The sequence below is a fragment of the Festucalex cinctus genome, chromosome 9 (assembly GCF_051991245.1).
Source record: "Festucalex cinctus isolate MCC-2025b chromosome 9, RoL_Fcin_1.0, whole genome shotgun sequence".
Taxonomy (NCBI): Eukaryota; Metazoa; Chordata; class Actinopteri; order Syngnathiformes; family Syngnathidae; genus Festucalex; species Festucalex cinctus.
This window is the reverse complement of record NC_135419.1, coordinates 9,160,125-9,183,385: the sequence shown is the minus strand read 5'-3', so window position 1 is coordinate 9,183,385 and position 23,261 is coordinate 9,160,125. Positions and strand designations below refer to the sequence as shown.

Genomic DNA, 23,261 nt, shown 5'->3' with positions numbered 1-23,261 from the left:
ACAGTTCAGAGTCCATGTTGTGTAAAAACTGGTTTTCGAGTGTCAACAGCTTGTGCAGGACGTGTTTGGTGGGCAGTGACGCATGGCAGATCCAAAGCTTTCACCTCAAAACAGCTTCCATGAACTTACTTTCAGTTCAAGACTGAACATGGAAATGAATGACATATATGATGATGCATGTTATGCAATACCTGGACCAAAATATTGGGACGTCTGGCCATTACAAATAGAGGACTCAGGAGAAATTGGAAAACTGACTGCTTAAAAAGAAGAAGAAGAAGAAGAAGAAGAAGAAGAAAAAGAAGAAGAAGAAGAAGAAGAAGAAGAAGAAAAAGAAGAAGAAAAAGAAGAAGAAGAAGAAGAAGAAGAAGAAGAAGAAGAAAAAGAAACAGTCACGTTGCTAAAATAGTTCAAGTTACAATACATAGGATGCTAAAGGCCCTGGGTAGATTAGATTGACATGGCAGCACATATAGAATTTAAAAGCTAATTGAAAAAAAATAAAATAAAGCCAACATCCCAGTACATGTACTTGAAGTAGTGCAGCCAAGAATGAAAATTAGTAGATTGTTTGGAATAAATTAATACAATTCCGACCATTTTTTCTTTTTCTGCCGCCTCAGCTCATTTTAGAAAGTGAGTCTATTGTTATATTTAATAATAATAATAATAATAATAATAATAATAATAATAATAATAATAATAATAATAATAATAATAATAATAATAATAATAATAATATTTGTCTGTTGGTGCGATTTAATAAGAGCAGAAATAAAATTTTGAATTTATGAGCACAGCAAGCCATAGCTACAATCACAATGAATCCACAGCACAATTTCCTGCATTTTCACATCTACACAAGCACAGAAACCTGTATTGCGACATTGCACATTATTGCTCGATTGACACATTATGTTCTATGTTCCCTTTGATTGTTTTAACTCTTGCCCGGACTGCCCCCAAAGTCCACAAAGGATTGCTATTGATGCCTTCTAACTCCGCCCATGTCTATCCGCTTTGGGCCAATTGCGTTTCCGGGGTGAAGCACGCCCCGCCACATCACATCTGGAGCGCCTCCTCCTCTCGCTTAAATACACCTTTGGCCGCTCCCTTCGGCCCCCACATTCAGTGTGAATCCACGCCACATCGGTCCTTACTGTCAAGTAAGTTTTCCACTTTTTTTTTTATTACTGTTTATTAGTGGATCGAGTGGAGTGTATACGAACGAGGGGGTGGGCGTTTCATGAAAGTCAGCCGAACATTTTTTCTGCGGTTTAGTTTCCAAAACTTGCTCGACGAGTTGTGCGCTTGTGCAAGCGGAATCCTGTGGAGATGAGATCTCTTTGCGTGTACAAAACATCTGACTGACACGAGCGAGTCCTGACGCGTCAGCATGAATGAAACATGCCAATCCCGTGACTTCATGAAAGAAACAACTAAAAATTGTAGTCTATGCAGCAAATAGCCTATACAATTGATTTCTATATGAGGCATCTTAATCTTATCTGATCGTCCAAGTGTACTTTGAACTTTGGTTGCAACACAAGGATGGTAAAAGTACTCATAGTCTGTGCTTAAATAGAAGTACTGATTCAACTGAGTGAAAGTAAAACATAATTAGAAAAATAAATACACTACTCAAGTATTTGTACTTAGTTACTCCCTACCTCTGGTTGCACATTAGGCAAGGAAAAAAAACTGGAGGTTGAACTAAGCCAAACATTGACAGAGGTGACATAATTGAGGCAGTGAATGATGCAGAGAAAAACATCTTCCTCATACTTGCTGAAGAGCCTGACTTGCTCACTTCTTAAATAACCTGTTTATCCCCCTCCAGGATGGCTCAGCAATTTCCATCCCTCTCACCGGAGCAGAAGAAGGAGCTCTCGGAAATCGCCCAAAGGATTGTGGCCCCGGGGAAGGGAATCCTGGCGGCAGATGAGTCAACTGGTCAGTTTGCGCGAGGGCAAGAATCATTACATAAAATAAAACAAACAAAAAAAATGCAAGTGAATCACTGATTTCTTCAAGGCACCATGGGAAAGCGTCTCCAGAAGATCAACGTGGAGAACAATGAGGAAAACCGTCGCTGCTTCCGCGATCTCCTCTTCACATCGGCTGACCCCGTCCCTGACGCCATAGGAGGGGTCATCCTCTTCCACGAGACGCTCTACCAGAAGTCAAACAGCGGGAAGCCCTTCCCCCAAGTCATCAAAGAAAGGGGCATTGTTGTGGGCATCAAGGTGAGTGGGCAAGTTCTCACAAATCTTTGTACATTTAGGGGTGCAAATATACATGTATGCAATGTTTATATGAGGCACCAACTGAGATTGCAACAATTACCGGTAAAGGAATAACTAAAATAATTTGATTACAAACTAAGGTTGAAGCAAAATCTCAGCCTCGGTGATCATTTTTCCACACAGACTGTCACTGGCGAGTCAGGAGGAAAGTCTGTAAAAGTCAGAGAATGCCTGAAATTTGGGATCATTTAAAGGGCAACGTGTACCACAATAGTACTTCTATGATCACCAACATTTGAACTTGCTGATGGTAGCTTTCAATCAACAACACGTAATTAGCACATTCATACACTAGCTAGTTGGTAGCTTTTTTTTTTTTTTTTTTGTGTTTTTTTTAAACATTTATTTATTCAGCCTGCTAACACTACACTCTCATTTGGTGATACCCATGTCACTCACAAGCAGGCCCTGGCTTTTTTTAAAGCTATACACGCTAACTCACATACTACAATAGAATGTGCGAATGTTGCCCCCAAGTGGACAGAAATAGTACATAACCCAATGCACATGTTAGTGATTAATAATACTAAATCAATTTATCTGATGGAATAATCAGTAAAATTCTTGACTGTAAAAATACTGGACTCACCATCACCAACCATTTCAGTTGGTACTAAACCTGGATTTTTTTTTTTTTTTAGCTATTTATTTACTTGCATAAAAATAATTTATTTTATTTATATTTATATAAAAAAAATATATACTATTTTTTTCTCACAATTGTCCTATATTTAGACAACAAAAAAGACATAATTAAAGCCAATCCTGTCAGGTTTAATGGCAAACAGTGAATTAGGAGTACCAGTAAGTTTGATTTTAGACATTTTGATTTATATTCATACACATTGATTTTGCAATTTATTCACTACATCCTGAAAAGAGAGAAAACAGCTGATGTAACACTGCTCCTGGCCTGTATCGATTTTAGCCCAGAAATGTTACGTACAGTATAGTCAGTGTGGGATGCAATAATAGATTAGTGTAGGATCTTACACTAAGTAAGTTTAACTCATTCACTGCCAGTCATTATAGAAAATTTTTACATTTCCAATACTCACGTGATATTACATTCAATAATTATATATAAACCGAATCTACCAAATAACAGAATAGACTCCCTACTTTTTGTCCCGTCCCGTTCTTTTATAATTGACAGCAGAAAAATGTAGGTTTGCCAAAATACAGCCATTTCTCCCATGGACTCTGAAACTGTGTTTATTTCCTATCAAATGGGGCAATGATGTCATCTACCGGTGGTTGGGCATCAGTAAAGTTGTTTCCAAGTTTGATATTTACAGTGGAGCATGCTCAGATTCGCCCCCATTTAGCACCGCTCTAAAAAATACAATTGACAAGTATACTTGTCAAAGGCAGTGAATGTAATAATGGGCATGGATGTAGGATGTAGACCATTTTCAATTACGATTATGCCTTATTTTGAAAGTTAATGACAGCTTCCTCCCTCAGGTGGACAAAGGCACAGCTGGTCTGAATGGAACAGACGGAGAGACAACCACACAGGGTACAAAACAAAACAAAACAAAACAGATCCCATTTACTTCTTTCATCACAAAATGTCTTCTTCAGTTGACGATGCTCATTGTGCCGTTTCTCCGCAGGTATTGACGGCCTCTCTGAGCGCTGTGCCCAGTACAAGAAGGACGGCTGCGACTTTGCCAAGTGGAGGTGTGTGCTCAAGATCTCAGACAGCTGCCCCACACCTCTTGCCATTGCCGAGAATGCCAACGTACTGGCTAGATATGCCAGCATCTGTCAACAGGTTAGTATTAACCTGACACTCAGAAGAATTTCAACAATGCTGATATGGATCAGGAGTCACATAGATTGCTGCATCTGCCTGAATTGTGTTTAGACTATTACATTAGTCAGATGTCCACAACATCCCTGGAGGAGGTAATAAAAACACATTGATATCTTTTATCAGAATGGACTAGTGCCCATCGTGGAGCCAGAGATCCTTCCCGATGGAAACCATGATCTGCAGCGATGCCAGTATGTCACAGAAAAGGTCGGTAGGCCATCTGTTGAAAACTTTTAAATGAGCAAATGTTTCTCGCCCAAAATAGAATATTGGAAAGTATGCGTCTCTTCAGGTTCTGGCTGCTGTGTACAAGGCTCTGTCCGATCACCACGTGTACCTGGAGGGAACGCTGCTGAAGCCCAACATGGTCACCGCCGGGCACTCCTGCACCAAGAAGTATACCCCTCAGGAGGTCGCCATGGCTACCGTGACGGCTCTGAGGCGCACCGTGCCAGCCGCTGTTCCGGGTGAGTGTTTTAAGATATTTTCCCAAAACATCTAAAACCAAACAAAAATTTGGGCATCTTGTGGAAGTGCATTGAATTTGTCTACCTGTCATATTTGTAGCGAATAATTTTCGCTGCAATTACTTGCAGGCATCTGCTTCCTGTCTGGGGGTCAGAGTGAGGAAGAGGCCTCGCTCAACCTGAATGCCATCAACCAGGTGCCGTTCGTTCGCCCCTGGAGGCTCACCTTCTCGTACGGACGTGCGTTGCAAGCGTCCACTCTCGCAGCCTGGCAGGGAAAAGCTGCCAACAAAGCCGCCGCGCAAGAAGTTTTCTGCAAAAGGGCCATGGTAAGCCACAGCGACGACAAGGAGTATTAATTCACTCTTATCTTGTAATACCCAAGTTTATTATGACTAGTAAATGATTTGTCAGAAGCTGTTTGTTCCGTAATGCGAGCTGATGATTAACTCTCTCCTCAGATCAACGGCCTGGCTGCTAAAGGAGAGTACAAGGCTACAGGTTCGACCGACCGGGCCGCCATGCAGTCTCTGCACACCACCAACTACGTCTATTAAACGCTCTCATCTCAAGCGATGACACTCTTGGGACCAAAAACGGATGACCTGAAATGATGGATGGACATCATCGAGTGGGGAGATTGTCTTATCACCTTGAACTGCTGTTTGCCTTCTTACAGAAATAAATTAAGTGACCAAATGTGTTGTTTCTTATTATTATTTTTGACGTATCAATCAGTTTTTTAACACTCATGAGGAAACTGCTTGGAAAATTTACTACGAAATCTCCTTAATCAAGAAATTCTGCCTTGGAAAAATATGGTTCAGATCTTTATTTAAAAATGTAACATTATAAAGCCTGAACCATTAAATATATGAGCAACAATTCTGATCATTTGTACATTGAGTATTTATTTGGTCCTTTTGAACAAACAATTATTTTTTTTATTGAAAATGAATTGCCACATGACTTTTCATTTATCATATTTGATGCATCCGGTCACATGCTTTAAATTTGTACATTTATAACTGTCAAAAATATAATAACAGACACGTGAAAAATCTGAACATTTCCCACTATTAATAAGTTATAGGTGTCTCTCCTTTTGTCTTGCAAGGATCCTAGAAAAATCCAGCAGCAGGGTGATACTGCCCTCTAATGGATTGTCCGTGCAATGCATGTTTCAGATCATATACATCAGGGTTTTAATGGGGGAAAAAAATATTCTACTCAAAAAAGAGCTCAAAATGTCTTGTATTTATTATAATACATTTGGCGTTATAAATATTGTGGTTTTAGAATTCCATTCGCATTAGGTTTGAGAAAACTACGTTTTGCTTGCATTTTATAAATACAAACGCTGCAAGTTAATGTGAAAAATATGAACAATTTCATTGTTAACATCTATAGCATGACATGAAACAAGTTCCTAAAAGTGCTCCATAGACACCTTTTACAAACAGATATTTAGCTTACAGACAGGCAAATGATCTTATGAATGTCAAAAGCACAAAAAACACCAACTTCTGACCGTTCCCATATACTTTACATTAATACTGTCGTGATGCTGTCTTGTGAGAGAAATGTCAAACTACAGTGAAATGAAGCAGGATCACATTGACGATCACAAGATATTCACAGATTAAGTGGACCTTCAGTGGGGTCTTTGCAATTAAAACATCAGTGCCATACAAAAATGCAATACATAGTAGGCAAATGTACCGCATACACATGGAGCAGTTTAGGATCAATATCTATCTAATGTGACACAAACATAACAATACGAAAAAGTACATCATAATAAGTAACCAGATGCTGATTATTAAATGTGTTGCGTGTGCAGATAGCTACAGAACTATTTTGCTAGTCTAAAATGACTTGTTTGGGTCAACTAATTAGAAGACAGAAAAACACTGACGTTATTGTGGACCAGCAGTGTCAGCAGAGTAAGGTTTGTCTTGGTACAAGTGAACTATAGATACAAGTTGGAGGTCATTAGACTGAGAAATTATAATGTATCTGCATTATAATTATTCTTGGGCTGTTGTGTCCCTCTGTTGCATTGAAATTTGCTGGAAAATGACCTGTTGAAGATACAGAGGATGGATAGGTTACATACAGGAAATACAATGATGACCAACACATCTCATGTCCTAAAAATGTCAGTTTCCGATGATATGCTTATCCATATTAATTTTGTGTGATTTATTTTTTTATTTTTTTATTTTTTTTGCATGAATGATTTTCATGTTATGCTACATCTATCCCACAAAGAAATACAGTACTTTCAAAGAGAGTTGGGATTTCCGCTTCAATTACAATTAACAGTAATGTTGGCACGTGTTGGAGTCAGTGTGCTACCTGAGTGTGTGTGGATTTCAGAGCCAACCGTGCGACGGCTGACAAGAAGATGAGCATCACCGATATGCACAGAGAGCATGTGCACAAAATGCCTTCAATACTAATAATTTGTAACTAAACAAGGAAAGAAGAATAGATTTTATTAAGGCCAAGCATTTTGAAAATGTGCTTATTTGTTTAAAATGCCATTTACCACTCTGATGTATTTCCACTCTTGATCCATTGCACTTGCACGGTAACTGAAATAGTGATAACGGGAAAGGCAGACTACTAGTCTGTATCCCACAGAGACAAAAATTCCCAGGATGGCAACAATATACATTGCCAAACAAACAGTCACCTGGAAGAAATGGAAACAAAAAAAAATATTCCAGGCTCAAACTGCCGCCACCATCATAAAAGTTTTAATTAACATTTTGACAGTCAGTAATGATAAAGCAAAGATAACCACTGTACAATGCAAACTCCCCACAGGAAGTTCAGATCCCAGATTCAAACCCAGAATATCGTAACTGTGAGGCAAATGTGTTAACCACTCATGCACAGGTCACTTCAGTCACGTTATCATATGAAGAAATTAATGACATTTTTCTTTTATATTACAGGCTAGCTCAGTTTGTTCTTGACCAATTAGCATAACAGCTAACAGCAATGTAGCCTTGAGAAGAAACTAAACGTTACATTGAGTTGCAACCCTGTTACTGTAATTTAAGTAATGCTTAAATCAAATTAGTAATCAAATAAATTGAACTTTATTTATTTAAATGAAAATTAATATATATATATATATATTTTTTTAGCTATGGACACAAAATAACAGTGCTGGAGCGCACTGTGACCTCTCCAACTGGGGACACGGAGCGCCCAGAGTGTCAGGCACTACTGATGGAAAGAGTTCAAGCATGAGCTGCAAAGCCTCGTTTCCATCAACGGTATCTGCTCTGCTCTTTTACTTTCTAATGCGTTTGGAAATTAAAGGGAGAGGAGCGTGCGTCATGCATGCCATAGTTCATTTCCAAACGCATCCATACCTACCATCCGTTTCGACGGGCATGCTCCGGTGTAGATAGACAAGCTTCCACATATAAGAAACTGCAGAAAATGAACAAAATAAATATATTACCACGTGGATAAGCAGTCATCTATATAGATAGACATCAAAAGTTCAGTATTTTAAAACGGTGAAACTGAAAAGCTGCTCTGCATCATACTGGGTCACTGAGCGTGTGAGATGTAATTGGTGTCTTGCTGGGCTTTTGTGGAGGCACCGAACACAATTTCAAAAGTGGAGAATAATGAGAATGTTGTATACCAGAGCTCCCTGCCAAAAGGGAATTAAGATGTTGGTAGAGTTTTCCAGATTTTCGCTGATCAAGATGAATCCCATCATGATCTCAGCACAGCCACAGATCAGAATGACAACCTGGTGGTGAGAAGAGTATCCTGTCACACGGCATGCACAAACAGAAACTAAACAGAGAGCATGCATTTGATGACAGGCGTTATTACCCCGAGACTTTGAGGCTCCTTTTGGACAAATCGATGAAGTGGTTTGCTGTACATCAGTACCTTGGCTTCATCCTTGTTCTCTTCCTGATCACTTGTGATCTCTGTTGTGGTGGTTGTTGGTGCACTGCAATCCATGGTGAAGAAACTAGACAACAGGAAAACAATATTAGTTGATCCAGATGTGCATTCTGCCCCAGAACTGTTTGTATTTCACCACTCCTTTTTGAGGGACTGACACTGAAGAATAAAATAATCCAAAGTAAACTTTGATGTAATAATAATAAAAATAATAATAGGCTAATAATAAAAAAGTATGCAACACATGCAGTAACATACCTCACTTTAGTTTTTCACAGGAAGAAGCAGTGGAGGAAATAAATGTTAAGCAATGTTGTGGGCGGGAGAGGAGCGAGAGAAATTTGGGACTTTTTATCAAGAGGAGGAGCTCAGCACTTTGGATGTCGCGGGATGTTCATTCTCAATCTTCACATTCATAGTGTGTGCACAGGCGCAGATTTTCTGTGGACTGGGGGTGGGGCGGGAACCAAACTTACAAAACTAATAATAAAGACAGGGTCGTCGTCCATACCTCCATAAACGCAGATCCCGATCGTCCCGTGGATTGCTCCATTTTGCGCAAGGGGGTGCATTGCGACATCGACGATCGAGCGAGATACGCACGTCATCCGTGACCGCTGCGACAAGCTAGCGCGTCACATAGCCTGACCAAAACACCGTCCAACCACCCATCCCCCTCTCCACCTTCCCCAACGACAACAGCAGTCCCCGTCGACAAATGATTTTCGATGCATAAATAAAAGGCTACTCTCCCCGGGCATTGAGTGAAGTGTTCAAAATCCGATTGAGAAGCGATAATTCTATGTTCTTTGTGTAACTTGAACGCATCACTAGTTGTGGCAATAAAACACTGACAAACGCGTTAGCAAGAGTAGGCTATAGTGTATTTCGTTATTTTAACCCTACCCTACTTTCTTAGCATCGGTATCAGGTCTGACCCAAAAGAAAAAGAAAAAACAATACCATCTGAGATAGATGAATTTTCATTTTCTCTTCCCTTAATTATAAGAATTAATTGCCCAACCCTTACTGGGTTTTGTTTCTCAGCCAATGTCATGTCACACGGTATCTTCCTAACTTAAATGAGATGAAAAAGTTGGTATACTCGTATAATACTATAATCCACTGCTTGAGATATACACTTGCAATAAATATCTTCAAAACACAATTTTAATTGATGGCATTGGCATTATTGTGATCTTGTCATCGTTCCCAAGGTAGCGAGTATTTACAGACAATTGTGGCTATCTTGCATTATAACTCGTTTTTACTTTTCAGTGTAGAAAGTAGTACATTGTTGTTTTATGAACGGCAGAATGTCAATAATTGAAATGATTTAATTGAGGTTACACTCAGCAATTGGTTTATTTCACAATAGGTAGCAAAAACAGTTTATTATTTAAAAAACAAAGCTTGTGTCATCACCATTGATAAAGTTGCGATCATTAAAAAAAGGTTACACATGATATCTAATACATATCGTCTTTCAATGATTTTTTCCCCCCATGTTTTGACCTGTGCATTGTTTAAAGTTACATAAATGAACAACACAGAGAACCAATCATAGACATTTAAAAACTATCATGTGTCGGCATTTACAAAAATGTGATGAGTATTTTTCCCTTCGCCGATGGTTCTTGGATACATTTGTAGCCAACTTAATGTTAAATTACCCCCATGTGAGGAAAAGCGGTTAAGAAAATGGATGGACGGATGACTTGCTGTCAGGAAGATGGGATGCAGCTTCCCTACAACACAACACAACTTTACTTAGATAAAAAAAATCCTTGTGATTAGAGATTTGCTGAACACCATTAGGGGGTATTTACAGTGAACTGTGACGAGGAAGACAGAAGACGGCTCTCCAGGAGGTACGCTGCTCTTCGCCTTACATCTCCTTCGCTGTAGTATTGTAAAGTTTCAAGAAGTGAAATGCCACCTTGCCTCACAAAGTCCTCAACCACCTGTGGAAGAATAGAAGGTGGAAGATGAAGACAAATTGATGCAAGTGGATCACAATCAAGTGCTTGACTTACTTGAGAACCACTAGTTAAGAGCATGAAAAGGATGTCAAGACTCAGGGTCACCACCTCTCGCTCTGCCATCTTAAGTGTGGCGAAGAGAGAAGACAGCAATCCGATCTCAGCCAACTGGATGCAGAAGTCCTTTTTGTTGTGGGCCACATTTGCCAAAACCCTCAGGATCTGAATATGAGATGTCAGAGAGATTGAGCCCAACATAATTAAAATATAAGTAGTTATGTTAAAATAATTGTACAGACCATAGTGTTGATGCCTTGAGAGAATGGGAGAAGCTGGATCAAACTCGGGACCAAGTCAAAAGTCATCAAGGCCGAACAGAATAGATTGGATTGAGCTAAAACAAATTGGAATTAAAAACCCATCCGGTATTCATCAAGTAATACGCTGTCACGTGAATGGTTTTACTTTGTGTTTAAATAATATTTAAAAAAATATAAAGAACCACCTGTGAGATTGTTGAGAACCCAGGAAATCTCTCTGGCCAAAGCGGGTCGAGTCTTGATGTAAGCCTGAAGCAGAGCACAAAGAGCGACCACAAGCCCAACATCACTCAAACATGCGTCCGCCACATCTGGCGCGCAGGAAGACAGGAGGTTCCCTACACACCTCAGCAGAGGACAGAGAAGCTGAGGAGGGAAACACAGGGAAAAAAAAAGTGATTCCTGCACTTCACTGGTTCAATAATGAATATGTTTTTTTATATATACAATAAATAATGTATCTTATCTATCCCTGCCAGTGACATATACTAAGGCACAACAAACGCTTCTATTTGATGTCAATGTATTTAACTGAGCTGTAGATAAACTTTTTGTGACATTTGAATTTGGTGTTGTGTGTACATAGTATTAAATGAAAATGTGCCTGGCTCAGTAATAGTTGGGAAACACTGACGTGCAAAATGAACTCACCAGCTCAAGTCCCTCTTCTTTGTTTCCTTGAGCCACAGCACCACCCAGTGACACTAACAATGAACTGCATTGCAGAAGAGCCCCGGAAGCCAACAGAGCTTGGTTATCCTCGCCGCTTATCAGAAAATAAGTAAAGTCATGCCTTTATTAATAATATATTTCTACAAGTGAACAATTAAGAGTTGATTAGCATACATGCACTCACCTGGACGTGAGGTAGTGCAGACACCATGCACACTCAATTGCTGGGCCCACAGAAAAATTCTGGTCTGTTGTCAGGACTGCTAAAAGGTGTAAAGGTAAACTAGAGGCCAAAACCAACCTGCAAAACGTGAGAGAGCCTTCACAATCACCGTCTTGTGTAATCACTAAGGATGTACGTGGTAGGTGAGGTGCTTACGGGATTATTTTCACTGCTGCATCTTTGGCTTGGAGGAGTTGTGAAAGGGTGAAACAGACAGCTTCCACCACTGCCATGTTATGTTTCTGGTTCTGGACACATGTATTACAAAAATTTATTCCACCCCCCCCCCCCCCCCCCAAGAGGAAGTCAACCACTTTTTTTTTAATTAAAAAAAAAATATATTTTGTATGTGCCCACACTAATCTAAATACGATATTCTGATTAATACTGTCTCTGTGGAATATGAGTTAAGCATCAAAATCCACCTATTTTTATCCATATCAGGGGGCAGACATTTTGCCACTTGTTGGCGAGTTAAAATGATAGCACAGGTAGCAACCAATCACAATTCACCTGTTTATTGAAGCTGAGCCGTAATTGGTCATTACCAAGCAACTGTGATGTCATTTTCAGTCGAGGCAAGTGACAAAATGGCCGCTTCCTGACATGGATAAAAATGTTTGGATTTTGTTGCTTTATTCATATTCCACAGACACAATAATAATAATCCGAAATGTTGTGTTTAGACTAGTGGGGTTGCATGTTAATGTCCTTTTAAGGCACTTTTATTATTATTTTTTTTAATAGTGTTCATTTACAGTATTTCTGACCTATTGAATCTTGTACCTCTATACAGCTGGCAAGTGCCGGTATGACTCCCTGAGCCAGAAGTTTTCCTCTGACAACATCACTGTCAGGACACAAATTCCCAAGCGTGTAGAGACAAAGCACCTGTGTGAATACACACACGCACAAAAAGATGAATGGTTCTGTCTTATGAAATTGGGCGCGGGGAGAAAGGTTACTGACAGTGAACCTGGTGCTTTGTCCAGACAAATAGGTGAGGAGGTAGGGCGTGGCAGGCAGACAGGTTGTGGCCACGCTGGGGTGGGGAGAGTGAGACAACTCGTGCAGACAGCGGACAGACTGCAGGCGGAACTGAGTGTTGGGGCCAGTGAGGAAGCCAACCAGCATGTGGATGCTGTTCTCTTGCCTAGACAGAATGCACATAGAGTACTGCACGATGAAGATCCATTTTTCTATTGAATGTCACATACAGAAAAATAAAATACAGAGGGGGCATACTTGATGAAGACAAGCTGAGCTGACGGGTCACGGAGAGATTTACTCAAGCTTTTAAGGTGGGCTTCCCTCTCTGGACCACTGTGTTGAAGTTTGTGAAATAAACTGGCAACATCCTGCACACAGAAGATTGTTTTCTAATTTTTCATTTTAATGTAATTAATCTGAATATATGCAGTAGCTGTCGCTCACCTTTTCATCTGAGCAAGTGTCCATGGTGACTTCTTGCTGTTCCTCATCTTCATTCACCAGGAGTCTCTTGCTCACAAGTTGCCTGTCTCTGCGGGCCTGACGAAGGGCTACGTACAGCACCAAAAATCACATCTCACCCAGCTGATAGCAGCACCAATGACAAACATACGCAACACCAATCTGATGGAGTTAGTCAAAAGCATTAATGTTCTTAGTAAATGGTGTTGCCAGGGAATGCACGGATTTTGATGAGACATAAGGTATAAGTTGACCATATCTAGACACAGTTGCAAACAACAAAAAACAGCATAACCCATTTTGATCAGACTGAAACAAGATGAACGCGTGTGATTAAAATGCCTGAGTTTACATCAATGATTCATTAAATGCCGCAAATTAGAAACACCAAAACAAAAAAAAAACAAAAAAAAAGCAAGTTCTTACCTTTTTCCTGCTCTCGTCTCTTTACCCGAAACTCCTCCAGGTTGTAGCCTGCTCGACCAACTTTATGGGGAACTCTATTTAACCTCCACATTATCTTGATTTTGAAATAGCGTAAAAATTCAATCGATAATGCAGGTTGGCATTGACGTCCTGAGACCAAAACAAATGAAAGCAGCATGAATTCTTCTTCTGTTGGAACTTGGACAAACCGGCGCTTGGCAGCTAGCTATTTATTACATTACCGCCACCTAGTGTGGAACAGGAGATCATGAACTTTCCAAGATGTGTTGTGGAATACATTGCCAAAATTACGTTTAAACCGCTAAAATAACAAAAATAACACCACAATGGCTGCTGGAGGGCAGAGGTAACGACTGTCACGGCTCACCTGTTTTCTGGGTTTGCTCATGTGAAGTACACAAGCTAAGCCTACTGTGATGTCATCTTCAGAAGACAGCAAATGACGAGCAAGGGCACATAAAACATCATAAAGAAATGATTTTCTAACACCAGTCCTGGAATTTTTGTGACACATGATCGATTTTGAACACAGGCAGTCCGAAAACACAATTTTCAATCAGCGGGTAAAAAAAAAAAAAGAAGTTTAATTTGTTATAAAACTATATTATACAACATGTGGAACAAAACGACAGTAAAGTATGCAGTGTTGATGTGCTTGCGTAAAGAAAAACAGTTTGGTAATGTAAAAATATTTGTCCATCGGTAATTTCATGATGCAATCATAACTCATTCACTCCCAGCCATATTCACTGAAGCAACCCCCTTTGCACCTGGATCTTTTACTGAATTTTGGCCCACAGAATATTGTGTTCTATTGCTATTAAAACATAGAACCTAACAAAAGAAAGATTAGAGTCTCCTCTTTTATCAGGAAAAAAAGTATATTTTTTTTATCTGTTTCTGTTTTGTAGCAATTAGCATTACAATATAGCTAAGTTTCATTATTATAAGCGAAGTGCGCATTAAGTTTGTGCATGCGCGAGGGAAAAAACGAGGCTAACAACTACCCTATCAATTTGAATGGCGGAGATTAGAGTGGTGACAATCTTTGCCGAACTGTACACTTTAAAGCTCGCAAGTCAACTTCCCCGATATCAGTAAACCACATGCTATGCATGTTAATAAAAAACAGCAACTTTCCAGCCGTTGAAATGTTTCTATCAGAGCCGATTCCATCGGATCCAATTCATTTTCAATGACCGTTTGGTAGTTTCGCCTACCCACAATGCACCACGCCGCTACCCATAATGCACCTTGAATTCGAGATGCGCACTTCGCTTATTCACAAATCTGTTTAAAACTGGGGAAAAGAGCTCTTCGTAACATGATCCTTGTTGATCTCTTATACTCTGCTGCCACCTGCTGGTTTTTGTAATAACTACTATTGCTTCAAGCGTTCTCTTCAGTTCAGAGGCTGCATCAAAGCCTTCTGTCTAGCATAAGAAAACAAAAAACGTATGTTTTTTGGGACCATGGTAATATTTAAAATAGAACGTATTTATACGTTTTTGGGAGCAAACAAGTTAATTACTGTCTAGTACTATATCATATTAGCATTATGATTTAACTTTTTAAAGAACAATCTGTGCCTAAATGAAAAATCCCGTCATCTGAGCCTTGGCTTGAATTTGGAGAGCAACTTGGGCACTCTTTTAGGAATCTATCACAAACAAAAATAGGTACTATAGCATACTTAGTAGCTGATCATATCAAAATAATAAGAAAGGGGATACAAATAATGATTTTGTCTACAACAAGATTTGTCCTTCAGTTCGTCAGAAAGGGACCAAAGTAGATAGAATTTTCTTCTGCTGAAAATGAAAAGAAAAAAAAAAGGCAACAAAATACTTTCAGTCTAATGACTTGACTCTGACTTGATTTGACTCCAGAAGTCTGGATGGATGGGACGGTATTATGAAACCTTGTGCTTGTCACATGGCTGTTCATGCGGTGGTCGGCGTTGCTGAGAATTCATCTTTATCCACTTTACTTTTTTCTGCAGAAAAAAAGTGACAAAAACATTAAATACTCAACTTGCAGTACTTTAAATGCTAATTCACACTGCACTTAGCAACTGGAAGATTCTGTATTTAGTGTGACTTACTTTTCTTTTTCTTTGATGGAGGACTTTGTGTCTCCAGGGTGAATAGAGGTACAGCGCCAACTGAGCCCAGTTTTCTTTTGCCTTTCTTTTTAACTTCTGTATTTGGCTCGGCTGTCTCTTCTACATTAACAATTTGCTCCTCATCAGGATTAGCATTGTCTTTTTTCCTCTTCCTTTTTGTTTCGTCATTGACCCGCTGAGGAGTTCCTTCTGCAGGATGACTCTCTCTCTTTTTTGCCCTTGCTTTCTTTTCTCTCACATCTACTTTGGGAGTGTCCATGCAACGATGCGTCTCCACGTTCCTGCTAGCTTCTTCGTTGTCGTCCACCTGGTTTGGAGTTTCCTGTTGAGACACTTGCTCGCCAACCTGTACACAGTCAACTGTCCTCCGCTTCCGGGCTTCCTCTTCCTCAGCTACTGGCTGAGAGATTCTCTCTTGATCAGCGTCTTGCTTCTTCTTTTTCTTGGATTTCTTGTCTTTAAGGGTCTCAGATACTTGACTATCAGCAGCTTTCTCCTTTTTCTTGGCCTTCTTTTCTTTTCTTTTGACTTCTTCAGCATTCACAACTGTGTTCACTGCTAAACATTCACCTAGAGATTCAGTACTGCAGTTTGTTATATCGCCCACAGGTTCCTTGCTGCTGTTTTCTTTTGTGCTCTCTCCCATTTCGCTTTCAGAACAGTCCTTTTTTCCCTTATTTTTATGTTGGACTACCGGAGTCTCAGCATTTTCCCCAACAGCAGTTTTAGCTTTTTTCTTTACCTTCTTTTTTGCCTCTTTGGATGACGATGTAGTTGTCCCTTCATCTGATGTCAGATTTGTGCCATTCAAGGTGGACTTTTCGGGGGGACTAGGCTTTGCTTGTTCCTCCGTCACTGCTTTCTCGGAGACTTCACACTTTTCAGCGGACTCTTTGATAGGCATGTCAGTTTTAGGCTTTGCCCGACTTTTCCTGACTCTCTTTCGTACAGGTTTGGCTGGAGAAGAGTGTAAAGCATTAATGGTATCCATCTTGGCCACGTCGACATCTATGAACAAGGAAACTATATCTTAGAAACACACACACGCAACCCTTTCTTGAGATTTTTCAGTGTATTTGATTGGCAGAAGCATTACAGAATGAATTGGGTCACATCACACACCCAAAAATGTAGTCTCTTATACATAAAGTTTTTAAGCACACCCATACACACCTACCTGTCATTTGCAAGACAATTTCCGTCCATTTGTTAAAGTCCAAACTGCTGTCCGAATCAGAATCATCATCACCGGCAGTCACAGCTTTTTCTTGCTTCTTCAACGCCTTTGCTGGTGTGACAGTTTCTGATGATGTCACATTTTTTTTCTCCTCTTTTGGTATAACCGACTAAAAATACAAATCCCAATCACTCTTTTGTAGTACTTTAGTAAGCAGTTAGTATTTTTCAAGCGTTAAGTGAAAACTCACCTTCTGTTTTTGTGGTTTCTTTGCAGATTTGTCCTTCTTGGAAGCGGCTGGATGGTCAGGACCCAAAGAACAAGAATTTATTAATACAAAAATATACAAAATAATTAGCATCTTTATCATTACGTAGACTGTCCTGTACATCTGTTCTCAAGTTGTTAGGCTAGAAAATGTTGTAATTGAGTAAAAGTTATGCTCGCAGTTCGAACACTGTTACGTCCCTGGCCCCTTTAAAGTGGAACTCGAGTCAAAAAATTTCTTTGCAATGTTCTACGAGCCCCGAAATAAATGCGGTATTTATTGTGCAGAACAAGAATTAAACATGATCAATCCACCCGTTTTCATCTATCTCAGGGGGCTGACATTTTATCCATCATTGCCCCTCCTGCTGTCGACTTACACCTGACGTCAAAGGCCCCTGAAATGGTTGAAAGCGAGTGGATTAATCAACGCACTTCCTATTAAACGAACACTATATTAATCAGAATACCGTGGTTTGATTTGCAGGGGCACCTAGTGTAAACGTTGCTAAATCATACCTTTAATTTGAGTTGATCCTCCTCCATTAGATCTGGAGTAATTGTTCTCTGAGTGCCTGAAAGGAATTGACACAATTCATATTCAAAGCGTTTGTAAACAGAATAATGAATGTGCCCGAATTCCACAATATACTCACTTTAACCAGAAACTGTAGATTTCCACTAATGATGCAGCTATACCTGTTGCACCAACCACAAATTCCTGTAAATGAGTCACAGTTAGTTTTTGGCTCAAGTACAAGGGGGCTTTTTCAATCTCCACAGATGACAGAATATAAATTGAGGTAACATGTTTTTTTATTTTATTTTATTTGCAGAAGGAGTATTTACTCATGTGTAGAGGTTATTGAGAAGTACTGATTGGATTGGACTAGACAGTGAATTATTGGTCATCGTTTTTACGAAGTGGCGATTTTGTCGTGCGAGAACTGTATGTAAGTACACATTCTGCGACTGTAAATGTGCACCAGTTCGTGGAATAGTACTTAGAGCTGTAGCACCAAACGTACTGGGTCGATTCGAATTCCGCTCTGTAATTTTTTTTTTTTTTAACTACTGTATAATTTATTGCAGCCAGTCGGGAGTTGTAAACGAGAGTTGTCCCCATTTAAAGAAGTAGAAGACGCGATTGTTGCATTTGAAAAGACGCAAAAGTGTGTCATATTGCTTGATGATCTGCTATGGGGATTATGGTTAGAAATACTGAGAAAAAATACTCAGGTCAAGTACAGACATCTGGAGAATTTAGCAACGAAGAATACATGTATAATGATGCACTGTACTTCGTTAGTTACTTCTTATCACTGTGAAGAGTAAAAACTGTTGGTAGTTTATAATCCACGCGCATTTTCACACAATTGCAGATAGGCAACTTTCCGTTGCATGTCCCTTTTATTTCGCTGTGTACCTGTGGGCTGTGTCTCAGGAGCTCCTCCGCAGCCGAGTGGAAGCCATTCTCCTTTAAATAGCGAAAAATGAGCACGATCAGATCGTGTTGGGATGCGTTCACAGCCATGTTTTCTTCACAGCGGACAACGGTAAAAACGCACGTAAACGTGCCTTTCTGGCATAATGATTTAACCTGGACAACAACTACAAGAAGTCGCTGCTAACTATCACACGTGTATTCACAATCTTTAAACCGAGAATGCAGTTCCAGTTTCGCGCGGTGCATCACGGGATACACCGTACTGTGTTTACTTCTTCTTGTTCTTTCGATTATTGGAGGCAACGCAAGCATCTTTCAGCTGCATACCGCCACCTACTGTACAGGAGTCAAACCATTCGTGTCCCCAACTCTACTACCAATTTAGCTGCTCGCATTTCAGCCTCTCTCTTTCCAACGTGACCCTTTCACGTGTTCAACATTTTCTTTAACACATTTCTGACATTTCAGAATCCATTTTACTGCACTTTGTTCTTATTTAGAGAGGGTTTGCATGTATTTCATTTAATTTTCATTTCATTGCTCAACAAATGTGTTGCACAGACCAGAAATAGCAGTGAAAAGGTAATTTTCATTCAGTCCCTGGTAAGAAGCAGTCGGGCAAGATTCGCTATTCACCGTATGCAGTGATAGTTGGATAAACAAATTGCAGAAACATCTGTTAATAAACAGCAAATAGACAGGATTGGCTGGATTCATTTTCATCTAAACTCAAGTTCACTAAAATCTGAGTATCGTGTGAAAGAAGGCTGGAGAACCTGAGGTTAGTGTGGGTGCATAAAGGTTCTTTCCACTCTCCATGGTCAAAAGTAAAAACAAAAATAACAATTGAAACTGATACTGAGAGTAATTGGTGGGGGAAAAAAAAAGTCAAACAGGTTCTCACACACCAGTTGTAAGGGGACATTTAAAATAAAACCACAATGTCTTTCCAAAGGGGTTTTGGTGTATTTTTTTCTTCAACTGTCTGCTTAATTTTAGGCAATACTTGTCATGTCTGGGGTCACGGCAGGGTTAAGTTTGAGTTCATGACCTGTTAAGTAGGGTTCATGACCGTGAGGTCAAGTGTCTGTTATGTACTGATGTAACAAGTGTCTGTTTTGAACTGATGTAACCAGCATCTGGTTTCAACTAGAAAAACGCTATATGATGTTTCAACTGGTTTTATGCTATGTGATGTCATGAGCTTTGTGATGTCAATCAGAGAGAACTGACCACCAATATTTTAGGGAAGAAAAACAACAGGCAAATTTTTAAATGCAATGTCTTTTTCTCTGCGATAAACATTAAGTGAAGGCACATTTTTGGAGAACCTTAGGGGTCTGTGAAAAATTTCCTGGAGCACATAAAAAAAAAAAAAAATCGTACTATTATATTACCCTTCAACAACATGCAGGAAATGTGAGTGGTCACCCTTGTAAATGGCACTCTGTTCTTTTTTTTCGGCAACATAAAGTATCTACTCTGAATTATGAACATGTCACATTCACAAGTAATCCCTATGTTTTGAGATGTGTGATTTCCAGGGATTTATAATGTAGCACATTACTGTGAGGCATTTTAATGTTTTGCCGCACCTATAAAGTAACCAAAATATAAGCTGTGCAGTTTCACACAGCTGCAAACAACAAATATAATGCTAAATTATTAGTATATTAAGAGCAACAACAAAAAAACATGCTGTTGTTTGAGATGCCCTCCAAGGTGAATCTAAGGCGAGGTTTGTGGAGGAAGTTTTGGTGTTCCCGTCCAGCTGCAGCAACACTCAGCCAAGTCAAACATACAGTACTCTTGGCATCTACCATGAGGTCTTTCCTGTTAAGACCCCGGCAAAGTTACGATTCATGTACAAATTGCTTAAATAAATAAATAAATAAAAAAATAAAAAAAAAAATAAAAGGGCCTTTACTTTTGATTCTGTTAAACTTGAACAAAGGACATAAAATTATACTTATTTTATTAAGGTAAATGGAAAGCATACAGTAAGTGATGAGTTCGATAAACTGTAGACTAGAACCTAAAAAAAACAATCCTAAAAAATTGCCTATTTATTTCCCACAGAGATCCAGTAAAACTGTTGCATCAGTCATATGTACGTTATTAATCTGCCTTGAGCACTCCAGATCAGATAATTAGACGAATGTCATGACAAATGAAACATTTTTATTGGTTTCAACATTGCGCTTCATCTTGATCAAATAGAGAAATGAATGGTGCTAAAATTACCTCTGATCTACATTGTTGAGAAGGAATAAACAAATATTGAACGTGCACTCTCAAAACAAATACATCTTTATATGGAATTGAAGGATGACAAATTGGGCTAAACATTTTGGCCTGGAGCACAGGAAAAGCGAAAACGTCCATCCAGTCCTCAGATTAGAAAACCGGGGTGAGAGGTGGGGTAATATGTGCAGGTTTACTGGCAGCGCTGTGCTGATTAGAAAGGAGGCAGTGTTCGTGGTGAAGGGGAGCAGCCATATTCAGTAACAGTGCCTCTTCCTTCAAAACCAAAGCCAAACATCTGCTGGTGACCGACACATCGCAGTTGCAACCCCGTGTCTGCTTGCCTCTGGGCTCATCAATGTGTCACAGAAACCAGTATAAACTTGTTTGGAACGGGCTCGAAAATGGCACAAGCTGTGGTGGCGATGCACAGAAAAACTGGTGACAAAATAGTTGCCTTGTGTCAGTGTATCCACAATTGTCGCACAGTTTGATTTCATTATTATTCATTCTGGTGTTTGCAATATAGTTAAGTTATTTATGTAAATTAATATTTGTGTTTAATATAAACAACTTCCCCCCTTCTTTAATTCAAATACAAACAAAAATAGAGATAATCCTATTTCAATCATTTCAATCATTTTCAAAATGCACATAAAGAGTACAATCAAATAAACAAACAATAGAATAGAAGTTAGGGCATTTCCATTTCAAATAAAAGACAAAAAGGGCAATGAAAAAAAAAAATCTCAAATACCAGTTTTCAATAAATGATGCCAGTCTCCCTGCATTCTTGGTGTTAATAAGTAACAGTGAATTATTATAAGATTTAAATTCTTTTTTCCAATGAGCATTATAAGGTTTTGTTCTAAAGAAACAACCTTTGTATATATGTGTATTTTACCTAGTAAAATATTGTTTATGTAAAAGTCAAAATTATTATTAAAAAAAAAACATATATGTAATATCCGTGTCCCCTTAGAACAAATCCAATGTTGAAAGTCAAGCCAAAATTTTTAAAATACTCACATAAAAAGATAAGATTATCCAAATCATCATTTACACTTTCACAAAAAACAAAATTTCCCACAACCATCTCAAAATTTTGCCTTCAAAAATTCTTTTGTCAGGTAAATATTGTTAATAATTTTAAATTGAAGTTCCTTGGTTTTTGCTGGGACCGTAAATTTCAAATTTTAACATCAATAACTTAAGATGTAATTTTTCCTTTTATTCTTGCGTACACGGTCTTGCGTTATTTTGAGCGCGCACTTTCATTTCTGGGTTTTACTTTCGGGTAAGTCAAGACGTCAACGAACGATGCAGCTCGTTGGACCTCACGGTCATTTCACGGAATTTATGTTATTTTATTAAGGACACAAAAAGGCTAAAAGATATAGTTTTATTTTCACTGTGTAGTGTTTTTGCTAATCATATAACCATAGTTTTTGTTCTTCATACTTAGTTATTCCTGTGAATTATATTATTATTTTTGTACAGTTTTCATAGTGCAATCGAAAATCGATGGCCTTTATTAAAGCCGGTCAAAAAAAACTGTCGTGCTTGAGGGGGAGTTACACCCAGTTTTACGTTTAATATAATGAACTGCTACTGAATGAAATCACACCAAAAATAATGTCAGCAGTCCTCATCTTAATGCAGAATTATACTCACAAAATCTATAAGTGTGAATCTGGTTGTTAGTTGATATATGCCAAATATGACATTTTGTATCTTTAAGGCCAGTACAGTAATTTTTTTTGTCTGTCCAAGCTTCTTCTTCTGAGACATCCAAACTTACACAAGTGAGTTCAAACTTCAGGTGCGCCCCTTTCTCACTTTGGCCTGCTTTAAACTCAGCCACTTTCGCTGGCACTGTGCCTGTTTCAGGGATGCCTCCACTGCTTAGCAAACATGGTGCCCTTTACGGGAGGCTCATTAGCTGCCCAGCGGCCTTCATTCCCACAAGTCTTCCTGCTGCCAACATCAACATTAGCAAGGCAAGATGTGTTGCGACCAGATTTTTTTTTTCTTTTGCACAGACTATTGCGGATCTTTATTTAATCTGCAAACCTCAGAATCACAAGGCTCCTCAGCGTTCGCGTTTACGTTACACGGCTCAAGACCTTAGTGCGATTAGATAGTGAGCAGGCCCTGTTTCAAAAAGTGGACTAGATTTTAGACTCGCTAAAGTGGTGAGGCATTTGGTGTAGCCTAACGTGATTTTGGTTTGAGACATGTTATCTGAGCCTGGGTCTGTGAAAGCTTCTGAGTGTGGAACAGGGTCTACGATTGTGTCTGTCCAACTCTGCAGCCACTCAAGTCTCCCTCGCACACTAGGTTTTCTGACTGAGGTTCTGTC

The 23,261-nt window shown here is 39.2% G+C and overlaps 4 protein-coding genes across 7 annotated transcripts; 1 reads left to right on the top strand and 3 right to left on the bottom strand.

Moving 5' to 3' along the window:
* Positions 1-1,007: 1,007 nt before the first annotated feature.
* Positions 1,008-5,294, top strand: LOC144026365 (fructose-bisphosphate aldolase B-like). The gene is made up of 9 exons (XM_077533009.1): positions 1,008-1,166; positions 1,841-1,953; positions 2,035-2,246; positions 3,774-3,828; positions 3,926-4,086; positions 4,252-4,335; positions 4,421-4,595; positions 4,725-4,924; positions 5,057-5,294. The coding sequence occupies exons 2-9, from the start codon at positions 1,842-1,844 to the stop codon at positions 5,150-5,152; spliced, it is 1,095 nt and encodes a 364-aa protein (XP_077389135.1). The 5' UTR covers positions 1,008-1,166; position 1,841; the 3' UTR covers positions 5,153-5,294.
* A 538-nt stretch (positions 5,295-5,832) lies between these two features.
* LOC144025712 (uncharacterized) lies at positions 5,833-9,264 on the bottom strand. Of its 2 annotated transcripts, XM_077532004.1 has the most exons (8): positions 9,055-9,252; positions 8,802-8,991; positions 8,466-8,610; positions 8,269-8,379; positions 7,992-8,048; positions 7,150-7,296; positions 6,957-7,070; positions 5,833-6,679 (listed from the first exon to the last, which is right to left on the bottom strand). In XM_077532004.1, the coding sequence occupies exons 3-8, from the start codon at positions 8,598-8,600 to the stop codon at positions 6,626-6,628; spliced, it is 618 nt and encodes a 205-aa protein (XP_077388130.1). In that variant the 5' UTR covers positions 8,601-8,610; positions 8,802-8,991; positions 9,055-9,252; the 3' UTR covers positions 5,833-6,625. The 2 variants fall into 2 exon arrangements, with proteins under 2 accessions (XP_077388130.1, XP_077388131.1); XM_077532005.1 differs by lacking the exon at positions 8,802-8,991 and having other exon boundaries at positions 9,055-9,264.
* Positions 9,265-9,889: 625 nt separating this feature from the next.
* tmco6 (transmembrane and coiled-coil domains 6) lies at positions 9,890-14,065 on the bottom strand. Of its 2 annotated transcripts, XM_077532625.1 has the most exons (14): positions 14,007-14,065; positions 13,619-13,768; positions 13,175-13,281; positions 12,986-13,098; positions 12,710-12,893; positions 12,527-12,631; positions 11,897-11,988; positions 11,702-11,818; positions 11,497-11,611; positions 11,031-11,211; positions 10,825-10,919; positions 10,580-10,747; positions 10,373-10,507; positions 9,890-10,291 (listed from the first exon to the last, which is right to left on the bottom strand). In XM_077532625.1, exons 2-14 carry the CDS (start codon positions 13,707-13,709, stop codon positions 10,268-10,270), a joined length of 1,527 nt encoding a protein of 508 aa, XP_077388751.1. In that variant the 5' UTR covers positions 13,710-13,768; positions 14,007-14,065; the 3' UTR covers positions 9,890-10,267. The 2 variants fall into 2 exon arrangements, with proteins under 2 accessions (XP_077388751.1, XP_077388750.1); XM_077532624.1 differs by lacking the exon at positions 14,007-14,065 and having other exon boundaries at positions 13,619-14,000.
* A 139-nt stretch (positions 14,066-14,204) lies between these two features.
* Positions 14,205-18,906, bottom strand: tcof1 (treacle ribosome biogenesis factor 1). Of its 2 annotated transcripts, none has more exons than XM_077532626.1 (7): positions 18,635-18,906; positions 17,865-17,929; positions 17,728-17,783; positions 17,192-17,238; positions 16,942-17,110; positions 15,744-16,772; positions 14,205-15,635 (listed from the first exon to the last, which is right to left on the bottom strand). In XM_077532626.1, the coding sequence occupies exons 1-7, from the start codon at positions 18,740-18,742 to the stop codon at positions 15,583-15,585; spliced, it is 1,527 nt and encodes a 508-aa protein (XP_077388752.1). In that variant the 5' UTR covers positions 18,743-18,906; the 3' UTR covers positions 14,205-15,582. The 2 variants fall into 2 exon arrangements, with proteins under 2 accessions (XP_077388752.1, XP_077388754.1); XM_077532628.1 differs by having other exon boundaries at positions 15,744-16,721.
* Between the last annotated feature and the right edge of the window lie 4,355 nt (positions 18,907-23,261).